This window comes from Dryobates pubescens, chromosome 33, assembly GCF_014839835.1.
Source record: "Dryobates pubescens isolate bDryPub1 chromosome 33, bDryPub1.pri, whole genome shotgun sequence".
NCBI classification, from domain to species: domain Eukaryota; kingdom Metazoa; phylum Chordata; class Aves; order Piciformes; family Picidae; genus Dryobates; species Dryobates pubescens.
In genome coordinates, this window is record NC_071644.1 from 2,138,818 (window position 1) to 2,156,235 (window position 17,418).

Consider the following 17,418-nt stretch of genomic DNA (forward strand, 5'->3'; position numbering starts at 1 on the left):
AAGAAGGAGGCTGACCAAGGGAGCCCCAAAGAAAGAGGCTGACTGAGGGAACTCCAGAGGATGAGGCTGAGCCAAGCTCACTCAATGTGATGGAGAAGCAGGATCCCATCTGTCATCTACCCTGGATCTTAATAGCACCTTCTCAGGACAAGGTGTTATTAGGAGGAAACACTCAGCTCTGCATGGACCAGATGACTTAAAAGCATCATTCTCCCTCAGCACAGGCATGTTGGTGCTAATAGCAGGTGGAGGAGGAAGAGGAGGTGAGTGTTGGTACCACCCACCATAGACAGGGTGTCCTGGGCTTGGGTGAGCCAGTGTGGAAGCTCCGCTTGTGCCGTGACTAAACCTGGCTGCAGACAAAACACCCCAGCTCCAAAAGGAGGATGAGCTTTGGGTGCTGCCTCTCCATCCTTGCTGCTTGGCTGTGAGCCTGTGTTTTCTCACCCAGAGGAAGGCCACTGCAGAGCCAGGATGTGCTAGCAGAGCTGCCACTGATCTCTGCTGGCTTTTATGGGCTCTAAACACATTTTGTTGCTGGTCCGAGCCAGCCTCCTGCCCTTCTTCTTTGGGCTTCCAACTGGGGTGGGGGAAGGCAGGTCCCTAAAGGGAGGGATTACCAGGTGTGAAGCATCCCAGCAGGTAAATGCCTTCATTTTGGGGAGAAGAGAAGGCAGAAGGGAATTTTAGGTGCTTTCTCCCCCAGCAGAAGGCCACTGCAGAGCCAGGATGTGATCCCAGCACTGCCACCAGCCTCCCTTGGCTTTTACTGGGTTTAGCAGCACTTTTTTACTGCTCCCAACCAGTTTCAGCTGTTTTACTGCCCCAAACCCACTTCTTGCCCAGTTTCCAACTGGGATGGGGAAGGCAGGCCCTTGAGAGGGAGATTTGCTCTTGCATTACCAGGTGTGATCATCCCAGCAGGTGAATGCCTTCATTTTGGGGAGAAGAGAAGGCAGAAGGGAATTTCTGGAGGCTTCTCCCCCAGCAGAAGGCCACTGCAGAGCCAGGATGTGATCCCAGCACTGCCACCAGCCTCCCTTGGCTTTTACTGGGTTTAGCAGCACTTTTTTACTGCTCCAGACTGGTTTCAGCCCTTTTTACTGCCCCAAGCCCATTTCTTCCCCAGTTTCCAGGTCCTTGACAGGGAGAGGTGGTGGAAGCCTCATGCCTGGAGGTTTTGAAGGCCAGGCTGGATGTGGCTCTGAGCAGCCTGCTGTAGTGTGAGGTGTCCCAGCCTGTGGCAGGAGGGTTGGAATTGGCTGAGCCTTGAGGTCCCTTCCAGCCCTTGAGAATTGTATGATTCTATGATTTGCTCTTGCATTAGCAGGTGTGAACAGAACAGAACAGGATAGGATAGGATAGGATAGGATAGGATAGGATAGGATAGGATAGGATAGGATAGGATAGGATAGAACAGGATAGGATAGAACAGGATAGGATAGGACAGAATAGAATAGAATAGAATAGAATAGAATAGAATAGAATAGAATAGAATAGAATAGACCAGGTTGGAAGAGACCTTCCATCCCAGCAGGCAGACACCTTTATCCTGGGGAAGGCAGGACCCTGGGAGGAGGATTTCTTGGAGCAGCTGGGAGAAGCAGATGCTCCCAAGCCTCCTGCTGAAGGTCTCCTGCTCACTGGGAGCTCAAACCCACTCGTCTCCATCACCTCCTTCCAGATTACAGCCCACAGCAGCAGCCTGAGCCGTGGGGTTAAGGTGTGTTCCCTTGTCCAGCACAGGCCTCAAACCAGCTGAGCAGGATGCAAGGCTTAAAATCACAGCAGGAGGCAGGCCCAGCACCGTGCCCAGTCCAAACCAGTGTGACCAGCAGTCACGAGTGGGAAGTCTGACCTGCAGCTCTCTCTGGGAGAGAGGCTGCTGTGGGCAGACACCTCCTGGAGAGGAGGCTGAGGGGAGACCTGATTGCTCTCTACAGCTCCCTGCTGGGAGGTTGGAGTGGGGTGGGGGTTGGTCTCCTCTCCCTAGTATCAGGTGATAGAAGGAGAAGAAATGGCCTGGAAACTGTGCCAGGGGAGGGTGAGGCTGGACATGAGGAACAATTTGTGTCCTGCAAGAGTGGTCAGGCACTGGCACAGGCTGCCCAGGGAGGACCACCCATCCCTGGAGGTGGTCAAGAAAGGTGTGCCCATGGCACTTGGGAGGCTCCTCACCCAGCAGAAGGCCATTGCAGAGCCAGGATGTGTTCCCAGCACTGCCAGCAGCCTCCCTTGGGTTTCACAGCACTTTCTGCTGCTCCAAACCAACTTTCTTCCCCCAGCTTCCAACTGGGATAGGGAAGGCAAGTCCCTGGGAGGGAGATTTGCTCTTGGATTGCCCAGTCTGGGGGTTGGTCCCAGCAAGCAAAACCTTTTGTTTGGGAAGGAGAAAAGGCAGAGAGGAATTTTTGTGTTGCTTTCTCTCCCAGGACAAGGTGACCACAAAGCCAGCTCTGACAAGTCCTGGCCACAGATGTTTGATCAGGTGGGGGTTGGTCTCTTCTCCCTGGTATCAGGTGATAGGACAAGAGGAAATGGCCTGGAAACTGTGCCAGGGGAGGGTTAGGTTGGACATGAGGAACAATTTGTGTCCTGCAAGAGTGGTCAGGGACTGGCACAGGCTGCCCAGGGAGGTGGTGGAGTCCCCATCCCTGGAGGTGGTCAAGAAACCTGTGGCCATGGCACTTGGGGCCATGGTTTGATGGCCATGGTGGGGCTGGGTTGAAGGTTGGACTGGATGAGCTCAGAGACCTTTTCCAACCCAACCAATTCCCTGATTCTGTGATTCCTCAAGGAGTGCAGTGAGCTCTTTGCCCCCCGTGCTGGCTCTACCTCACCCCAACCCGAGGGGCTTTAAGGGGGCATGGAGACTTGTGCTCCCTAGGAGAGTTTGAGAGCCAACAGATCTCACAGGGCCACAACCATCAGGAGCTTGGCTTGGGCTGGGCATTGGGGCAAGAGGCTTTGATCTCAAATCTCCAGGGAGGTGGTGGCCTGGGGAGCCTGGCAGTGCTGCTAGCGTTCCTCAGCCCAGCATCGCAGGCTCTGCACCAGGCTCCCACGAGCTGATTAAAGCCGGTCCCGCTGCGAGACACCGAGCTCTCGGCTCGTTGGGGTTTTGCTGCTGCTGCAATTAGCCTTGGAAGCAGCCCTTTAATGAAGGCTGGCTGGGAGATGTTTGAAGCAGCTTGGTTTGATCTTGCAGGGGAAGCTGCCACGCAGCTCGCTGCTCCTCCAGCTGAGGACGTGCAGCTCGCTGCAGCTTGGTCCTTGGAGCTCCACCAAGCCTGCTTGGACCTTTTGGGTTTGGGGGGGGGTCCTGCTGCTCCCAAAGCTGGGGTTCCTCCTTGCTCCTGCCCTCTCTTGTCCATTGCATCACTCATGTCACCCTCTGCTGTTGTCACAGAACCACAGAACTGTCAGGGTTGGAAGGGAGCTCAAGGCTCAGCCAGCTCCAACCCCCTGCCATGGCCAGGGACACCTCACACCGCAGCAGGTTGCTCACAGCCACCTCCAGCCTGGCTGCAAACACCTCCAGGCAGGAGGCTTCCACCACCTCCCTGGGCAACCTGTGCCAGGCTCTCACCACCCTCATGGGGAACAACTTCTTCCTCAAATCCAATCTCAATCTCCCCACTTCTAGTTTTGCTCCATCCCCCCCAGTCCTATCCCTCCCTGACACCCTCCAAAGTCCCTCCCCAGCTTTCTTGGAGCCCCCTGCAGATCCTGGAAGGCCACAATGAGGTCTCCTGGGAGCCTTCTCCTCTCCAGCCTGCACAACCCCAACTCTCAGTCTGTCTCCTTGCTGAGGATGAGCCTTGTGGCCGTGGGGTTGCTGCTGTGCTCCCTGTGCCTCTGCTGCCTGCTTTTAGCCACCTTAGCTGCTGCCTCCATGCTGGAGACCTCCTCCCCAGCTTCAGCAAGAGTAAGCTCCACGGAGTTTCCCTCTTTGCAGGCAGGTGAAGCCTCCTGGGCTGGCCTGGAGAGGGAGATGGCTATCTCCAGGAGATGACATCTTCCAGCCATGGGGGTGTTTCCCGTGGGAGCTTTGCTTACATGCCCTAAAAACCCCAATTCCCTCGAAACTCGAGGCCCAAGCCAAGCACCCAGAACTTGTAATTTCCCCTGGAAGCCTCTTGGATATTTTGCTGCCGTTTGTTTGTGTTGGCTTTTTTCCCCCCCTCTCCTCTCTCCCCTTCCCTGCCTGCCAAATAACCAGTTTGCCCTGAGCCCGTTTCTGCCCTCGGTGCTCCTCAGGACTGGTTCTGGTGGGCAGGACCGAGCTGAACAAACATCTCCCTTGGTCAGCCTTCGTTCCAGGCATTGCCCTAATGGGGTAGCCGAGGCCATGAGTCAGCTGCAGAGAGGCCAGGTGGAAAATTTGGGTTGTTTTCAAGAAAATGCTTGCTTTTAATGCTGCCATGTATTGTAATCACCCTAAACGACCAGGTTGGGAGCAGGAGGAGTTGCAATGTTTAATTCATTAAGCTTTTGGAGCCTTCATGTGGAGCTGTAAGGGGGATTAGAACAGAAGAGGGTGGAAAGCAGCCCCTGCAAGAGCTCCCTGCTGAGCATCCCAGGGCAGGGCTGGGTGTCAGCCACCCCATCCTGTCCCTTTGCCCTCTGCCCCCTCCCCAGAGCCGCCTGGCCACCCCCAGGGGCTGCCTTATCGCCTTCCATCTCGCCCAGCCGTGCGGGGTGGCAGCTTGCTGGGCGGTGGAGGTGGAGACGCCAGGGTCCCCTGGCTGCACCCCGTCATCGAGGGAAGGAGGAGTTAAGTTCCCCTGCCTTTTAATCCAGTCCTGCTGGTTTACCTGCAAAGCCAGGCAGCAGCAGCAGCAGCTTGCTTCACACAGGGCTGCCATCCCCAGGCACACCATGCCCCAGCGTCATGCCGTGCAGATGTCCAGCAGCCATGCCACCTACGGCGTCTGCGTCCTGGGCACCGAGGTCTTCCTCGACATGCGCCGGTAAGGCTTGGGGCTGGGGCGTCCCCACTGCTGTCCCATGAGGCTGATGGGTCTGGGGGGTTAGCCCAGTGGTGGTTTGGCTCTTTGTTTGGAGGAGATGTTAGATTTAGACTGGAGATTAGGAAGGAGTTCTTTCCAGTGAGGCTGGGGAGACACTGGCACAGGTTGCCCGGGGAGGCTGTGGATGCTGCCTCCCTGGAGGTGTTGAAGGCCAGGCTGGATGGGGACTTGAGCAAGCTGGGCTGGTGGGAGGTGTCCCTGCCCATGGTAGGGGGGTTGGAACTGGATGGCCTTCAAGGTCCTTTCCAACCCAAACCATTCTCTGAATCTATGAGGAAAGTTTGGAGGAGGAGGAAGTTTGTTGGGAGGAGAAGTCAGAGCTCACTTTGAGCTCCCCCACGGATTCATTGCACAAGTCCAGCCCATGAAGGACATGTCCTGCTAGCTCTGTGTTCTGGGATGGTGTCCCTCAGGGAGCTGCACCCACAGGAGGGTGGACATCAGGTGGACAATGCGAGGTGTCGGAGCGTGGCCGAGCCGTGCTGACGCGCAGGCTGAGCCCGTGCGCACCCCGCCTGGGCTGGCTCTATTTCTGGCCCTGAGAAGATGAAGCAAGAAGGACCCAAGATGAGCAACCTGAGCTAAAAAAAAAAAAGAAGAAGGGGGAAAGACTTCAAATGTGTGGCTCAGGCAGAAAACATCCCCTGGCAGGTCTGCATGGACGAGCTCACCCCCAGAGATCGTTGCCAGCATGAAACAGGGGGCGGGGGGTTGCTTGCTTTATCAAGCCGGATTGGCACGGGTGGGCTCGCCCCCAGAGGTCTTTTCCAGCATGAAACAGGGGGTGGTGGTGGTGGTGGTGGGGGTTGATTTATTAAGCCAGATGTGAGGCTGTGTTTACCCTGCTGGTACCTGGTCATTAGGTAATAAATCCTGGTCATAATGATAGAGGCTCCAGGAGGAGCCAGGCGGCATCGCATCCGGGGCAATTATCGGGCTGGTGTGCTGGAGCGGAGCCAGGAGGTGCCACTGTCCCCTCTCAAAGGGCTTCAGGCTGAGCTTTGGCAGCCCTAAAATGACACTTGGGAAGTGAAGGTTTCCTCTTGGCCAGATGGGAGTATGGGAAGCCTGCTGTTTGCAGTTGCTCTTCCTGGAGCTGGAGTCAAACCAAACTCGGATCCCTCTGAATTGGGGCCCCCAGGTGGGCTGCTTGGGCTCCTTGGTGGCAATTAAGAGGTGGCTAATGGGTGGGCTGGATGAGCTGGAGGGTCTTTTCCAACCAAAGTGATTCCATGATTCTATGACTCCATGGTTCTATCATTCCATAACTATCATTCCCTGGTGCTATGCTGCTGCAATTCCACACTTTGCTGACTCTAGGATTGTATGATCCCATGATCCCATAATGCATGATTCCTTGATTCCATGGCTCTGTCGTTCCATAACTCTATCATTCCATGGCTCTATCATTCCATAACTCAATCATTCCATGATTCTGTGATTCCATAACTCAACCATTCCATGATTCTCTGTTTCTGTAATGCCACAATTTCATGATCCCGTGATCCCATGCTCCCATCATTTATGATTCCTGGATTCCATGGTTCTGTGATTCCCTAACTCTGTAATTCCACAACTTCATGACTCTGTGATTCCATGAGTCCATGATTTCCTGGTTCCATGAGTCCATGCTTCCATGCTCTCATAGTTTATGATTCCCTGATTCCATGACTCTGTGATTCCTGATTCTATGATTCCATGAGCTTCAGTCCAGATGCTCTTTCAGCTACATGATTAAAACAGGGATGATGTTGGTCCTGGAGAGCACCAAGAGCTCTGGGATGGGATCCGTGCTCTGGGATGGGATCCATGCTCTGGGATGGGATCCATGCTCTGGGATGGGATCCATGCTCTGGGATGGGATCCTTGTTCTGGGAGGGATCCTTGTTCTGGGATGGATCCCTGTACTGGGATGGATCCCTGCTCTGGGAGGGATCCATGCTCTGGGATGGGATCCATGTTCTGGGAGGGATCCTTGTTCTGGGATGGATCCCTGTACTGGGATGGATCCCTGCTCTGGGAGGGATCCCTGCTCTGGGATGGGATCCATGTTCTGGGAGGGATCCTTGTTCTGGGATGGATCCCTGTACTGGGATGGATCCCTGCTCTGGGAGGGATCCCTGCTCTGGGAGGGATCCACGCACTGGGATGGGATCTGTGCTCTGTAAGGGATGCATGCTCTGTGAAGGGATCCCTGCTCCATGAGGGATCCCTGTTCCATGAGAGATCCATACTCTGGGATGGATCCCTGCTCCATGAGGGATCCCTGCTCCGTGAGGGATCCCTGCTCCGAGATGCATCCCTGCTCTGGGATGGATTCGTGCTCTGGGATGGATTCGTGCTCTGGGATGTGATCCCTGGTCCGTGAGGGATCCCTGCTCCATGAGGGATCCCTGCTCATCCATCCTCAGCCTTGAGCGTGGCTTGGGCCACTTTGGGGCAGCAGAGGGAGCAGGCTGGGGAGGCAGCGGCGACGCTGCGGGCCGGGAGCTGTAAGATCAGGGCAGGCAGCCCCGAACGCAGGAAGCCTGGCAGGCAGCAGCGTGCAGGTGGCTTTGCAGCCCTGCTTGCTGTTCGTGCTTGGGGCGAGAAGGGAGGACGAGGCTTTGATTCCCCTTTACGAGCTGCTGCAGGCAGGGGGATGCCAGCGCCAAGAGGAACGCCGGAGGAAATCTCCTCGGTGCTTTATTTGGCTTTGATTTTCTTTCTCCCTGTTCAAATTTGCCACCCTGTCCCTCTCTGCCCGCAGCCAGGGGAGGTTGGCTCCCGATGGCAGACAGGTTGGAGCACTCCTGCTCCTGGGATGGAGGTGCTGGGGCTGTAATGAGCAGGTAGGCAGCACTTCAAAGACCGGGGATGTCAGGGAGGTGGGGTGCGGGTTCTCCGTGCTTGGATTCAGGCTCTGGGCATCTCTCAGCTCAGGGTATGGTCCCCTGATAAGCATCTCCCCAGGTGGCTGACATCAACAGCTCTCCTGGCTCTTTGTTGGGGTTTTGTCCTGGACTGCTGGGATCTGGGAGGGGGTTTCTTGCTGTTGTGGATGCTCAGACCTGAGGGATTGGCAGTCTGGGCTAAACCGCGGAGGGACGTGCCAGAGCTGCAGTGGGAGCTCTGCTTGCTCAACACCACCGCAGAGATACTGCATATAAAACCCAGGGGATGTGTTTCATCACCTGCAGATGGCTTCTGAGTCCTTTCCATCCAGTTAAGACTGGATTTTAATTCCAGGTTCAACTCTATGGCTCCACAGAGGAGAACAGGAGGGACAGCTTGGCCTCTATCCCAGCACTGCTCCCTCTGTTTAAGCTCTAACCCCAAAGGTACCCACAGAGGAGAGCAGGAGGGACAGCTTGGTCTCTAACTCAGCACTGTTCTCTCTGTTTAAGCTCTAACCCCAAAGGTACCCACAGAGGAGAGCAGGAGGGACAGCTTGGTCTCTAACTCAGCACTGCTCCCTCTGTTTCAGATCTACCCCCAATGATGTCTACAGAGGAGAAGAGGAGGGACAGCTCAGTCTCTAACTCAGTGCTGCTCTGTTTCAGATCTGTCCACAGAGGAGGATAGGAAAGACAGCTTGGTCTCTAACCCCACACTGCTCTCTGTTTAAGCTCTACCCCCAAAGGTACCCACAGAGGAGAGCAGGAGGGACAGCTTGGTCTCTAACCCCACACTGCTCTTTGTTTCAGATCCACCCCCAAAGGTGTCTACAGAGAAGAACAGGAGGGACAGCTCAGTCTCTAACTCAGTGCTGCTCTGTTTCAGATCTGTCCACAGAGGAGGATAGGAAGGACAACTTGGTCTCTAACCCCACACTGCTCTCTGTTTCAGATCTACTCCCAAAGGTGCCCACAGAGGAGGACAGGAGGGACAGCTTGGTCTCTAACCCAGTGCTGCTCTGTTTCAGATCTGCCCACAGAGGAGAATAGGAAGGACAACTTGGTCTCTAACCCCATACTGCTCTCTGTTTCAGATCCACCCCCAAAGGTGCCCACAGAGGAGGACAGGAAGGACAACTTGGTCTCTAACCCCACACTGCTCTCTGTTTAAGCTCTAACCCCAAAGGTGCCCACAGAGAACAGGAGGGACAGCTTGGTCTCTAACCCCACACTGCTCTTTGTTTCAGATCTACCCCCAAAGGTGCCCACAGAGAACAGGAGGGACAGCTTGGTCTCTAACCCAGCACTGCTCTCTGTTTAAGCTCTAACCCCAAAGGTGCCCACAGAGGAGGATAGGAAGGGCAACTTGGTCTCTAACCCAGCACTGCTCTGTTTCAGATCCACCCCCAAAGGTGCCCACAGAGGAGGACAGGAAGGACAACTTGGTCTCTAACCCCACACTGCTCTCTGTTTCAGATCTACCCCCAAAGGTGCCCACAGAGGAGGACAGGAGGGACAGCTTGGTCTCTAACCCAGTGCTGCTCTGTTTCAGATCTGCCCACAGAGGAGAACAGGAGGGACAGCTTGGTCTCTAACCCCACACTGCTCTCTGTTTCAGATCTACCCCCAAAGGTGCCACGTCATTTGATGTCCATGCCACCTCTGCAGTCACAGTCCACATCATCCACAGCCCCATGACCAAACCCATGGTTAACTCCAGGTGGCCTCTGGATCCTGATATCGAGGTTCTTGTGACCATTGATGTCATCAGCAGGAGTCTCAACGACAACAAGGTGAAGCTGCTCTTCTTGTGAACCTAAACTGGGGAAATGAGCCAAGCTTTCTAGGTACAAAAGAAGAAGAAGGAGGGAGGATTCTGAGACAGGCCCCAGAAGGTCTAAGTAACTTCCTTCCATGGAATAAACTCAGCCAGAGTTGTGTAATTATTGCCTACAACAAATGAAACCGAGAAGGAGAAGGAGCTCCCACGTTGTGCCCTGGAGATGAGATCAGCTTGGTTGCAACAGCTTGGTGTCAGGAGCTCCAGGCAGCAAAATTCCTGCACCTTTGGCTGGTTTTGTGCTGAAGCAGGCAGAAAGGGGCTCAGGGGAACTGTGATTGATGGAGGGTTGTGCCCTCCAAGAGCTCCTTGTGTGGTGGGGTTTGGTCAACCCAAGGAGCGGAAAGACCTAAGAGCCCTGGGGCTGTTTAGTCTGGAAGGGAGAAGGCTGAGAGGGGATCTGATCAATGGCTATCAATAGCTGAGGGGTGGGGGGCAAGAAGAAGGTGCCAGGCCAGTGATAGGACAAGGAACAAGGGGGTATGAGCTGGAACCCAGGAGGCTCCACCACAACGGGAAGAGAAACTTCTTTGGGATGAGGGTGGCAGAGCCCTGGAGCAGGCTGCCCAGGGAGGTTGTGGAGTCTCCTTCTCTGCAGACCTGCCAAAGCCACCTGGATGTCTTCCTCTGTGTCCTGCCCTGGGTGACCCTGCTCTGGCAGTGGGGCTGGACTGGATGACCTCTCGAGGGCCCTTCCAACCCCTACCTCTCCGTGAGCTCCTCGGCAGGAGAGGGCCCAGGGGGCAGGCTGTGAGCTGCTGCTCTCCTTGCAGGTCAAGATCGCCTACTACGGCCGGGAAGGCAACGAGCTCTCCGTGGCTTGGTTGTACCTCACCTGCGTGGGTAGGTGTTACAGCAGCCCTGCTGCCAGCCCTGCCAACCCTCCCTGCCCTGCCAACCCTTCCTGCTGCCAGCATCTCTTTGGGCTCCCGGGACAGGACTTAAGTGGGGGGCGCGGGCTGCGCGGCTGCCAAGCGCGGCGAAGGTTTGGGTGTTGACTGATGCTGACAAGCAAGAGGCAGACAATTAAAATGTGATTAGGCTGCCTTATATGGTGCAAAAAAGACACAGGCTGGGCCCTGTCCCCACCCAAGGTGCGCAGGGAGCATCCCTCCTCTGCTTGCCAAGACCTTGGCGTGGCAGGAAGGGTGTCCATAGGAGAGCTGGGCTGCAGCAACAGAAGTGTGAGCAGCAGGGAGGGCATTCTGCACCTCTGCTCTGCTCAGACCCCACCTGCAGCGCTGCCTCCAGCTCTGGGGACCCCAACACAAGACATGGAGCTGCTGGAGGGGGGCCAGAAGCGGCCACAAAGATCAGCAGAGGGCTGGAGAGCCTCCTCTGTGGGCACAGGCTGGGAGAGTCGGAGCTGTTCAGCTTGGAGAAGAGAAGGCTCCAGGGAGACCTCAGAGCAGCCTTCCAGGACCTGAAGGGGCTGCAGGAGAGCTGGGGAGGGACCTTTGATAAGGGCTGGGAGTGCCAGGATGAGGACAATGGCTTTGATCTGGGAGAGGGGAGATTGAGACTGGAGATGAGGAAGAGATTCCTTAGAGTGAGGGTGGGGAGGCACTGGAACAGGTTGCCCAGGGAGGCTGGGGATGTCCCCTCCCTGGAGGTGTTCCAGGCCAGGCTGGATGAGGCCTTGAGCAAGCTGTGCTGGTGGGAGGTGCCCCTGCCCATGGCAGGGAGGTTGGAACTGGATGAGCTTTGAGGTCCCTTCCAGCCCAACCCATTCCATGATCTATGAATCCCTGAACCTCACTCAGCTTTGGCTGCTGACCCCTACCTCAAACTCCTCTGCAGCTAGTGGAGAAGAAGAGACACCCAAGTGTAGCTGCCTGACCTATTTGAGGAGTTTAGGATGAGGTGAATCATTCCCTTGAAATACCTATTTTGCTCTGCTGACTACAAAGGGAGTCTAGACAACCAGTCTGGATGCAGAGCCTTCCACCTGGATGGATTAATTACCCTGGATTTGGGATTTTCTCAAGGGTGCTCAGGTGACTGCCAGACCTCTGTCCTGAAGTCATGCAGATGCCTTCCCAAAACTGCTCCTCAAGAGGCTGAGGGTTTCCCACACCCCACAGCTGATGGGCACCACTGTCTGCAGGGCTTTTGCCTTAGAGGTGGTCCTTTGCTTGCTCAGCTTTGCAGCTTCATTTCCATGCTCTCCTCCCTGCATCAAGGAGGAGGACGATCTGCTTCAGAGCCTCGCTGCTCCACACTCTGTGTATCCCATCTGAAGGAGCTCAGGCAGGCTTGAGACAGATTTAGGTGGGGTTTAGGTGGGGTCCCAGGTAAACCTGCACTTTATTGCAGCAGAGAAAGATGGAGAGGGGGCTGCAAGAAAGCTGGGGAGGGACTTTTGGTAAGGGCTGGGAGTGCCAGGATGAGGACAATGGCTTTGAGCTGGGAGAGGGGAGACTGAGACTGGAGATGAGGAGGAAATTCTTGAGAGTGAGGGTGGGGAGACTCTGGCACAGGCTGCCCAGGGATGCTGTGGATGTCCCCTCCCTGGAGGTGTTCAAGGCCAGGCTGGATGAGGCCTTGAGCAGCCTGGGCTGCTGGGAGGGGTCCCTGCCCATGGCAGGAGGTTGGAACTGGCTGACCTTCAAGGTCCCTTCCAACCCAACCCATTCTGGGGTTCTATGCCTTGGGCCAGGAAGAGCTCTGGAAGGGAAAGTCCTTCTCAAATGTCAGCTCAAGCTTAGGAATTGTTGAGCTGTCTGCTCAGCCATGGGCAGCACACTTCCAGGCAGCATGATAAAGGCAATGGTCAATGGAAAACTGGTGAGAACCCAAACCAGGCCATGAAGAGAGACTGTCCTGCTTGGGGCAAGCAGGATGGGAGCACAGAGCTGGAGGCTGAAGGGGGAAAGGCATCAGGAAGGCACTGAGTTGGCTTTCCCATCAGCATTTTCCTGGAGCTGTGTGGTCTGGGGCAGCTTTGGGGCTGGTGGTGGGTGGCTCCTGCTGAGGACAAGCCCCAGGTGGCACTGGGAGGTCATTTCCCTGCCAGGTGACATCCTCTTGTCTCTTGATGCTGCAGAGGTCTCCCTGGATGTGGACCTGAACCGCAACGGCAGAGTGAAGAGCAAAGGGAAGGACAAGGTGAGGAGAAGCTCTTCTGCAAGTTCCTGAGTCAGTGGATGCTTGATGACACAAATGTCTTGGAACCTACTGGCCTAAACTTGCTCTAATTATGACTGTCAGTGCCTTCCAGTGGGGTCCTGTTCCAAACCTGTGCTTAACATCTCCCTTCCCTTAGGTAAACACTGCTGGGGAAGCAGCAAGAAAAGCAAAAGCTGAGAGCAGCTTTATGGAGCTGCTCCTCAGCATCACTCAGGGCACTGAGATTCAGCAAGCTAAGGGAAAGAGAGGCTCTGGAATCCTCCACAATCACTCTGCTGCAGAGGGAAAGCAGAGCACGTTGAGTTTAAGTCCCAAAGACCAATGGAACTCTCCTGAAACGAAGTGCCCGCACTCAAAGCTCTGCTCTGCAGCGTGGTGAAGCCTGGGGAAGGGAGAGCCCCAGCAATGCATCTGGGAGAGGGGGCTCTGAACTGCTCTCAAGGGGCCACCTGCTTTGGGCATTGGAGTTGCAGATGTAGCTCCCTCTTCCTGCACCTCGGGCTGAGAGAGCCCAAAGTCAAATCAAGTCCAGTCCTCTCCTTTCTCCTTTCTCCTCTCCTCTCCTCTCCTCTCCTCTCCTCTCCTCTCCTCTCCTCTCCTCTCCTCTCCTCTCCTCTCCTCTCCTCTCCTCTCCTCTCCTCTCCTCTCCTCTCCTCTCCTCTCCTCTCCTCTCCTCTCCTCTCCTCTCCTCACCTCTCCTCTCCGAACCTCTCCTCTCCGAACCTCTCCTCTCTGAACCTCTCCTCTCCCCTAACCTCTCTGAACCTCTCCTCTCTGAACCTCCCCCTCCCCCTCCCTCTCCTCCTCCTCACCCCTCCCTCTCCCTCTCTCTCTCTTTCCTGGACTGGAGACCCTCCACTGAAGGAGGCAGCTGCAGGCTTTGCCCAGAGCAGGAGGTGCAGCCCCTTGGCAAGCCCTTTGCACATGGCCAGGCACCGGCAGCGGGCCCTGAGCCCGATCAGCAGCGCAGTTTGCACACCCAGATGAGATGCATTTCTAGAGGTGGCCCAGCACTGTCCAGCTGAGGCCTGGCAGACACTTTCTGGCCTGTTAGGAGATAAGATCTGGTCGCAATAATCTCTGCTGGCCCTGCCAGAACCCGTGGCTGTGAAACTGAATGGCTTGGAAGCACGGCAGCTGCCTCCCTGCCAGCCTGGACTGCACCCCCTGGGCTGTCCTCCCAGCACGGCCACGGTGCTGAGGTTTGCCACGGCCCGAGAGGAGGCTGGGGTGGGGGCAAATCTTGCTCCAATCCCTTTTGGGTGCTTCTCCTCCAGGACAAGTGGACGTGGGGTCCGGATGGGCAAGGCGCCGTGCTGCTGGTCAACTGCGACCGCGACAGCCCCGGGGCCGGGGGCACGGACAGCGACCGGGCAGACGTCTGGAGCCCTGCGGGTAAGGGGCGGCCCCGGGGCGAGGGGACACAAGCGGCCTCACAGGGCTGCTCCCCTCCTGCAGCTCCTCCCTGCCCACCCCCTGCATCCCCTCTCCGTCTCTTGCCCGCTGCAGACCTCCAGGACATGTCCCTCATGGTGCTGCGGACCCAAGGGCCCAGCGCAGTCTTTGCCGAGTACCAGGTGGTGCTGCACGTCCCCGAGGCCGACGCCGACAAAGTGCGAGTGTTCCACGCTCTGCGTGAGTGCCTTCCCCTTCCCCTCTTTCCCCTTCCCCTCTTTCCCCTTCCCCTCTTTCCCCTTCCCCTCTTTCCCCTTCCCCTCTTTCCCCTTCCCCTCTTTCCCCTTCCCCTCTTTCCCCTTCCCCCCTTCCCCCTTCCCCTCTTTCCCCTTCCCCCCTTCCCCCTTCCCCTCTTTCCCCCTTCCCCTCTTTCCCCCTTTCCCCTTCCCCTCCTCCCCCTCCTTCCCGTCCCCCTCCTTCCCCTCCCCCTCCTTCCCCTCCCCCTCCTTCCCCCTCCCCCCCTTTCCCCTCCTTCTCCCCCTCCCCCTTCCCCCCCCACTCCCCTTCCCCCTTCCCCCCCCACTCCCCTTCCCTTCCCCCCCCACTCCCCTTCCCTCCCCTTCCCTCCCCTTCCCTCCCCTTCCCTCCCCTTCCCTTCCCTTCCCTTCCCTTCCCTTCCCTTCCCTTCCCTTCCCTTCCCTTCCCTTCCCTTCCCTTCCCTTCCCTTCCCTTCCCTTCCCTTCCCCTCCCTTCCCCTCCCTTCCCTTCCCCTCCCTTCCCTTCCCCTCCCCACTTCCCCCCTTTCCCTCTCCTCTTTCCCCTTCCCTTCCCCCCCTTCCCTTCCCCCCCTTCCCTTCCCCCCCTTCCCGTTCCCCCCTTCCCGTTCCCCCCTTCCCTTTCCCCCCCTTCCCTTTCCCCCCTTCCCTCCCTTCCCTTCCCTTCCCTTCCCTTCCCTTCCCTTCCCTTCCCTTCCCTTCCCTTCCCTTCCCTTCCCTTCCCTTCCCTTCCCTTCCCTTCCCTTCCCTTCCCTTCCCTTCCCTTCCCCTCTCTTCCCTTCCCTTCCCCTCTCTTCCCTTCTCCTCCCCACTTCCCCCCTTTCCCTCTCCTCTTTCCCCTCCCCTTCCCCCTTCCCCCCTTTCCTTTCCCCTCCCCCCTTCCCTTCTCCCTTTCCCCTCCCTTCCCCTTCCCCTTCCCCTCCCCTCTTTCCCCTTCCCTTCCCCTCCCCTCTTTCCCCTAACCCTCTTCCACGACCCTCCCCTTTTTGTGTTCACCCTGGCTGAGTGCTGGACACCTCCAGTTGCTGAAGCGCTGGTTTCTCCCCAAAGCTCCTCTGCCTGTGTCCAAGAGGGATTAAATTGGGGGGGGGGGGGCGGGAAGGGAACCCCAAACCACCCCAGGGAGGCTGTGGCTGCTCCCTCCCTGGAGCTGTTCAAGGCCAGGCTGGATGAGCCCTTGAGCAGCCTGTGCTGGTGCGAGGTGTCCCTGCCCACGGCAGGGGTGGGGGTTGGGACTGGATGCTCCTTAAGATCCCTTCCAACCCATCGCAGGATTTTCTCACTCTGTGAGCAGGGCTTTGAGCAGGGCTTTGAGAAGGGCTTTTCTCAGCGGGGTTGCTGCAGGTTTGGCCTCCCCAGAGGGCTGCTAAGCCCCAGGTGGCTGCCGGCGCCTTGTAGCGGCAGGCAGCGAGCCGGCTGCCGAAGCCGCTGATCAGGTCCGGCAGGGCCCTGCAGCGCCCCAGCTGCTGCATGCCCGGCTGGATCCCCTCTGCAAATCAGGTCAGGGAACGGCAGGGCTGTCATTAGCTGCTTAACTCCAGCCACACACCTTGAAAGGGTTGCACCTGAGGGTACGGAGTCCTCTCCGGAGGAGGAAGATGAGGAGGAGGCAAAACCTCCTTCAGTTCAGGAAAGAGGTTGAGCTGCTGGAAGGTGTCCAGGGGAGGGCAACAGAGCTGGGGAGGGGTCTGGAGCACAGCCCTGGGAGGAGAGGCTGAGGGAGCTGGGGTTGCTTAGCCTGCAGAAGAGGAGGCTCAGGGGAGACCTTCTTGCTCTCTCCAACTCCCTGAAGGGAGGTTGGAGCCAGGTGGGGGTTGGTCTCTTCTCCCAGGCAGGCACCCAGCCCCAGAACAAGAGGACACAGTCTCAAGCTGTGCCAGGGGAGGTTTAGGCTGGATGTTAGGAAGAAGTTCTTCCCAGCAAGAGAGATTGGCCATGGGAATGTGCTGCCCAGGGAGGTGGTGGAGTCCCCATCCCTGGAGGTGTTTAAGAAGAGCCTGGATGAGGCCCTTGGTGCCATGGTTGAGTTGATCAGATGGTGCTGGGTGATAGGCTGGACTGGGTGATCTCTCAGGTCTTTTTCCAACATGGTCTATCCTATCCTATCCTATCCTATCCTATCCTATCCTATCCTATCCTATCCTATCCTATCCTATCCTATCCTATCCTATCCTATCCTATCTTATCAGGAAAGGTATGGGGAGGGTGGAAACAGGCTGGGTGCATAGTGAGGGTTGCAGGATCAGAGCAAGAGCAGCACTGGTTTGGGAGGGAGAGAAAGTCTGGAGGGTGTCCAGGGAAGGGCAGCAAAGCTGGGGAAGGGTCTGGAGGGGGAGGAGCAGCTGAGGGACCTGGGGGTGTTCAGCCTGGAGAAGAGGAGGCTGAGGGGAGACCTTCTGGCTTAAAATCACAGCAGGAGGCAGGCCCAGCACCATGCCCAGTCCACACCAGTGTGACCAGCAGTCAGGAGTGGGAAATCCAACCTGCAGCTCTCTCTGGGAGAGAGGCTGCTGTGGGCAGACACCTCCTGGAGAGGAGGCTGAGGGGAGACTTCATTGCTTTCTACAGCTCCCTGCTGGGAGGTTGGAGTGGGGTGGGGGTTGGTCTCCTCTCCCTAGTATCAGATGATAGAAGGAGAGGAAATGGCCTGGAAACTGTGCCAGGGGAGGGTGAGGTTGGACATGAGGAACAATTTGTGTCCTGCAAGAGTGGTCAGGGACTGGCACAGGCTGCCCAGGGGGGTGGTGGAGTCCCCATCCCAGGAGGTGTTCAAGAAACCTGTGGCCATGGCCCTTGGGGCCAGGGTTTGGTGGTGTTGGGCTCTCTGTGGTAGAGAGGCTGCTGTGGGCAGACACCTCCTGGAGAGAAGA

The 17,418-nt window shown here is 57.0% G+C and overlaps 1 protein-coding gene across 1 annotated transcript in view; it reads left to right on the forward strand.

Annotated features, from left to right (window-relative positions):
* The first annotated feature begins 4,881 nt into the window (after positions 1-4,881).
* LOC104308598 (protein-arginine deiminase type-1) overlaps positions 4,882-17,418 on the forward strand; it is a 29,495-nt gene continuing 16,958 nt past the window's right edge. The window contains exons 1-6 of the mRNA XM_054175819.1: positions 4,882-4,973; positions 9,528-9,702; positions 10,523-10,592; positions 12,796-12,857; positions 14,156-14,273; positions 14,388-14,513. Of these exons, the coding sequence (XP_054031794.1) occupies positions 4,882-4,973; positions 9,528-9,702; positions 10,523-10,592; positions 12,796-12,857; positions 14,156-14,273; positions 14,388-14,513 (643 nt within the window). The remainder of the gene's footprint in view (positions 4,974-9,527; positions 9,703-10,522; positions 10,593-12,795; positions 12,858-14,155; positions 14,274-14,387; positions 14,514-17,418) is intronic.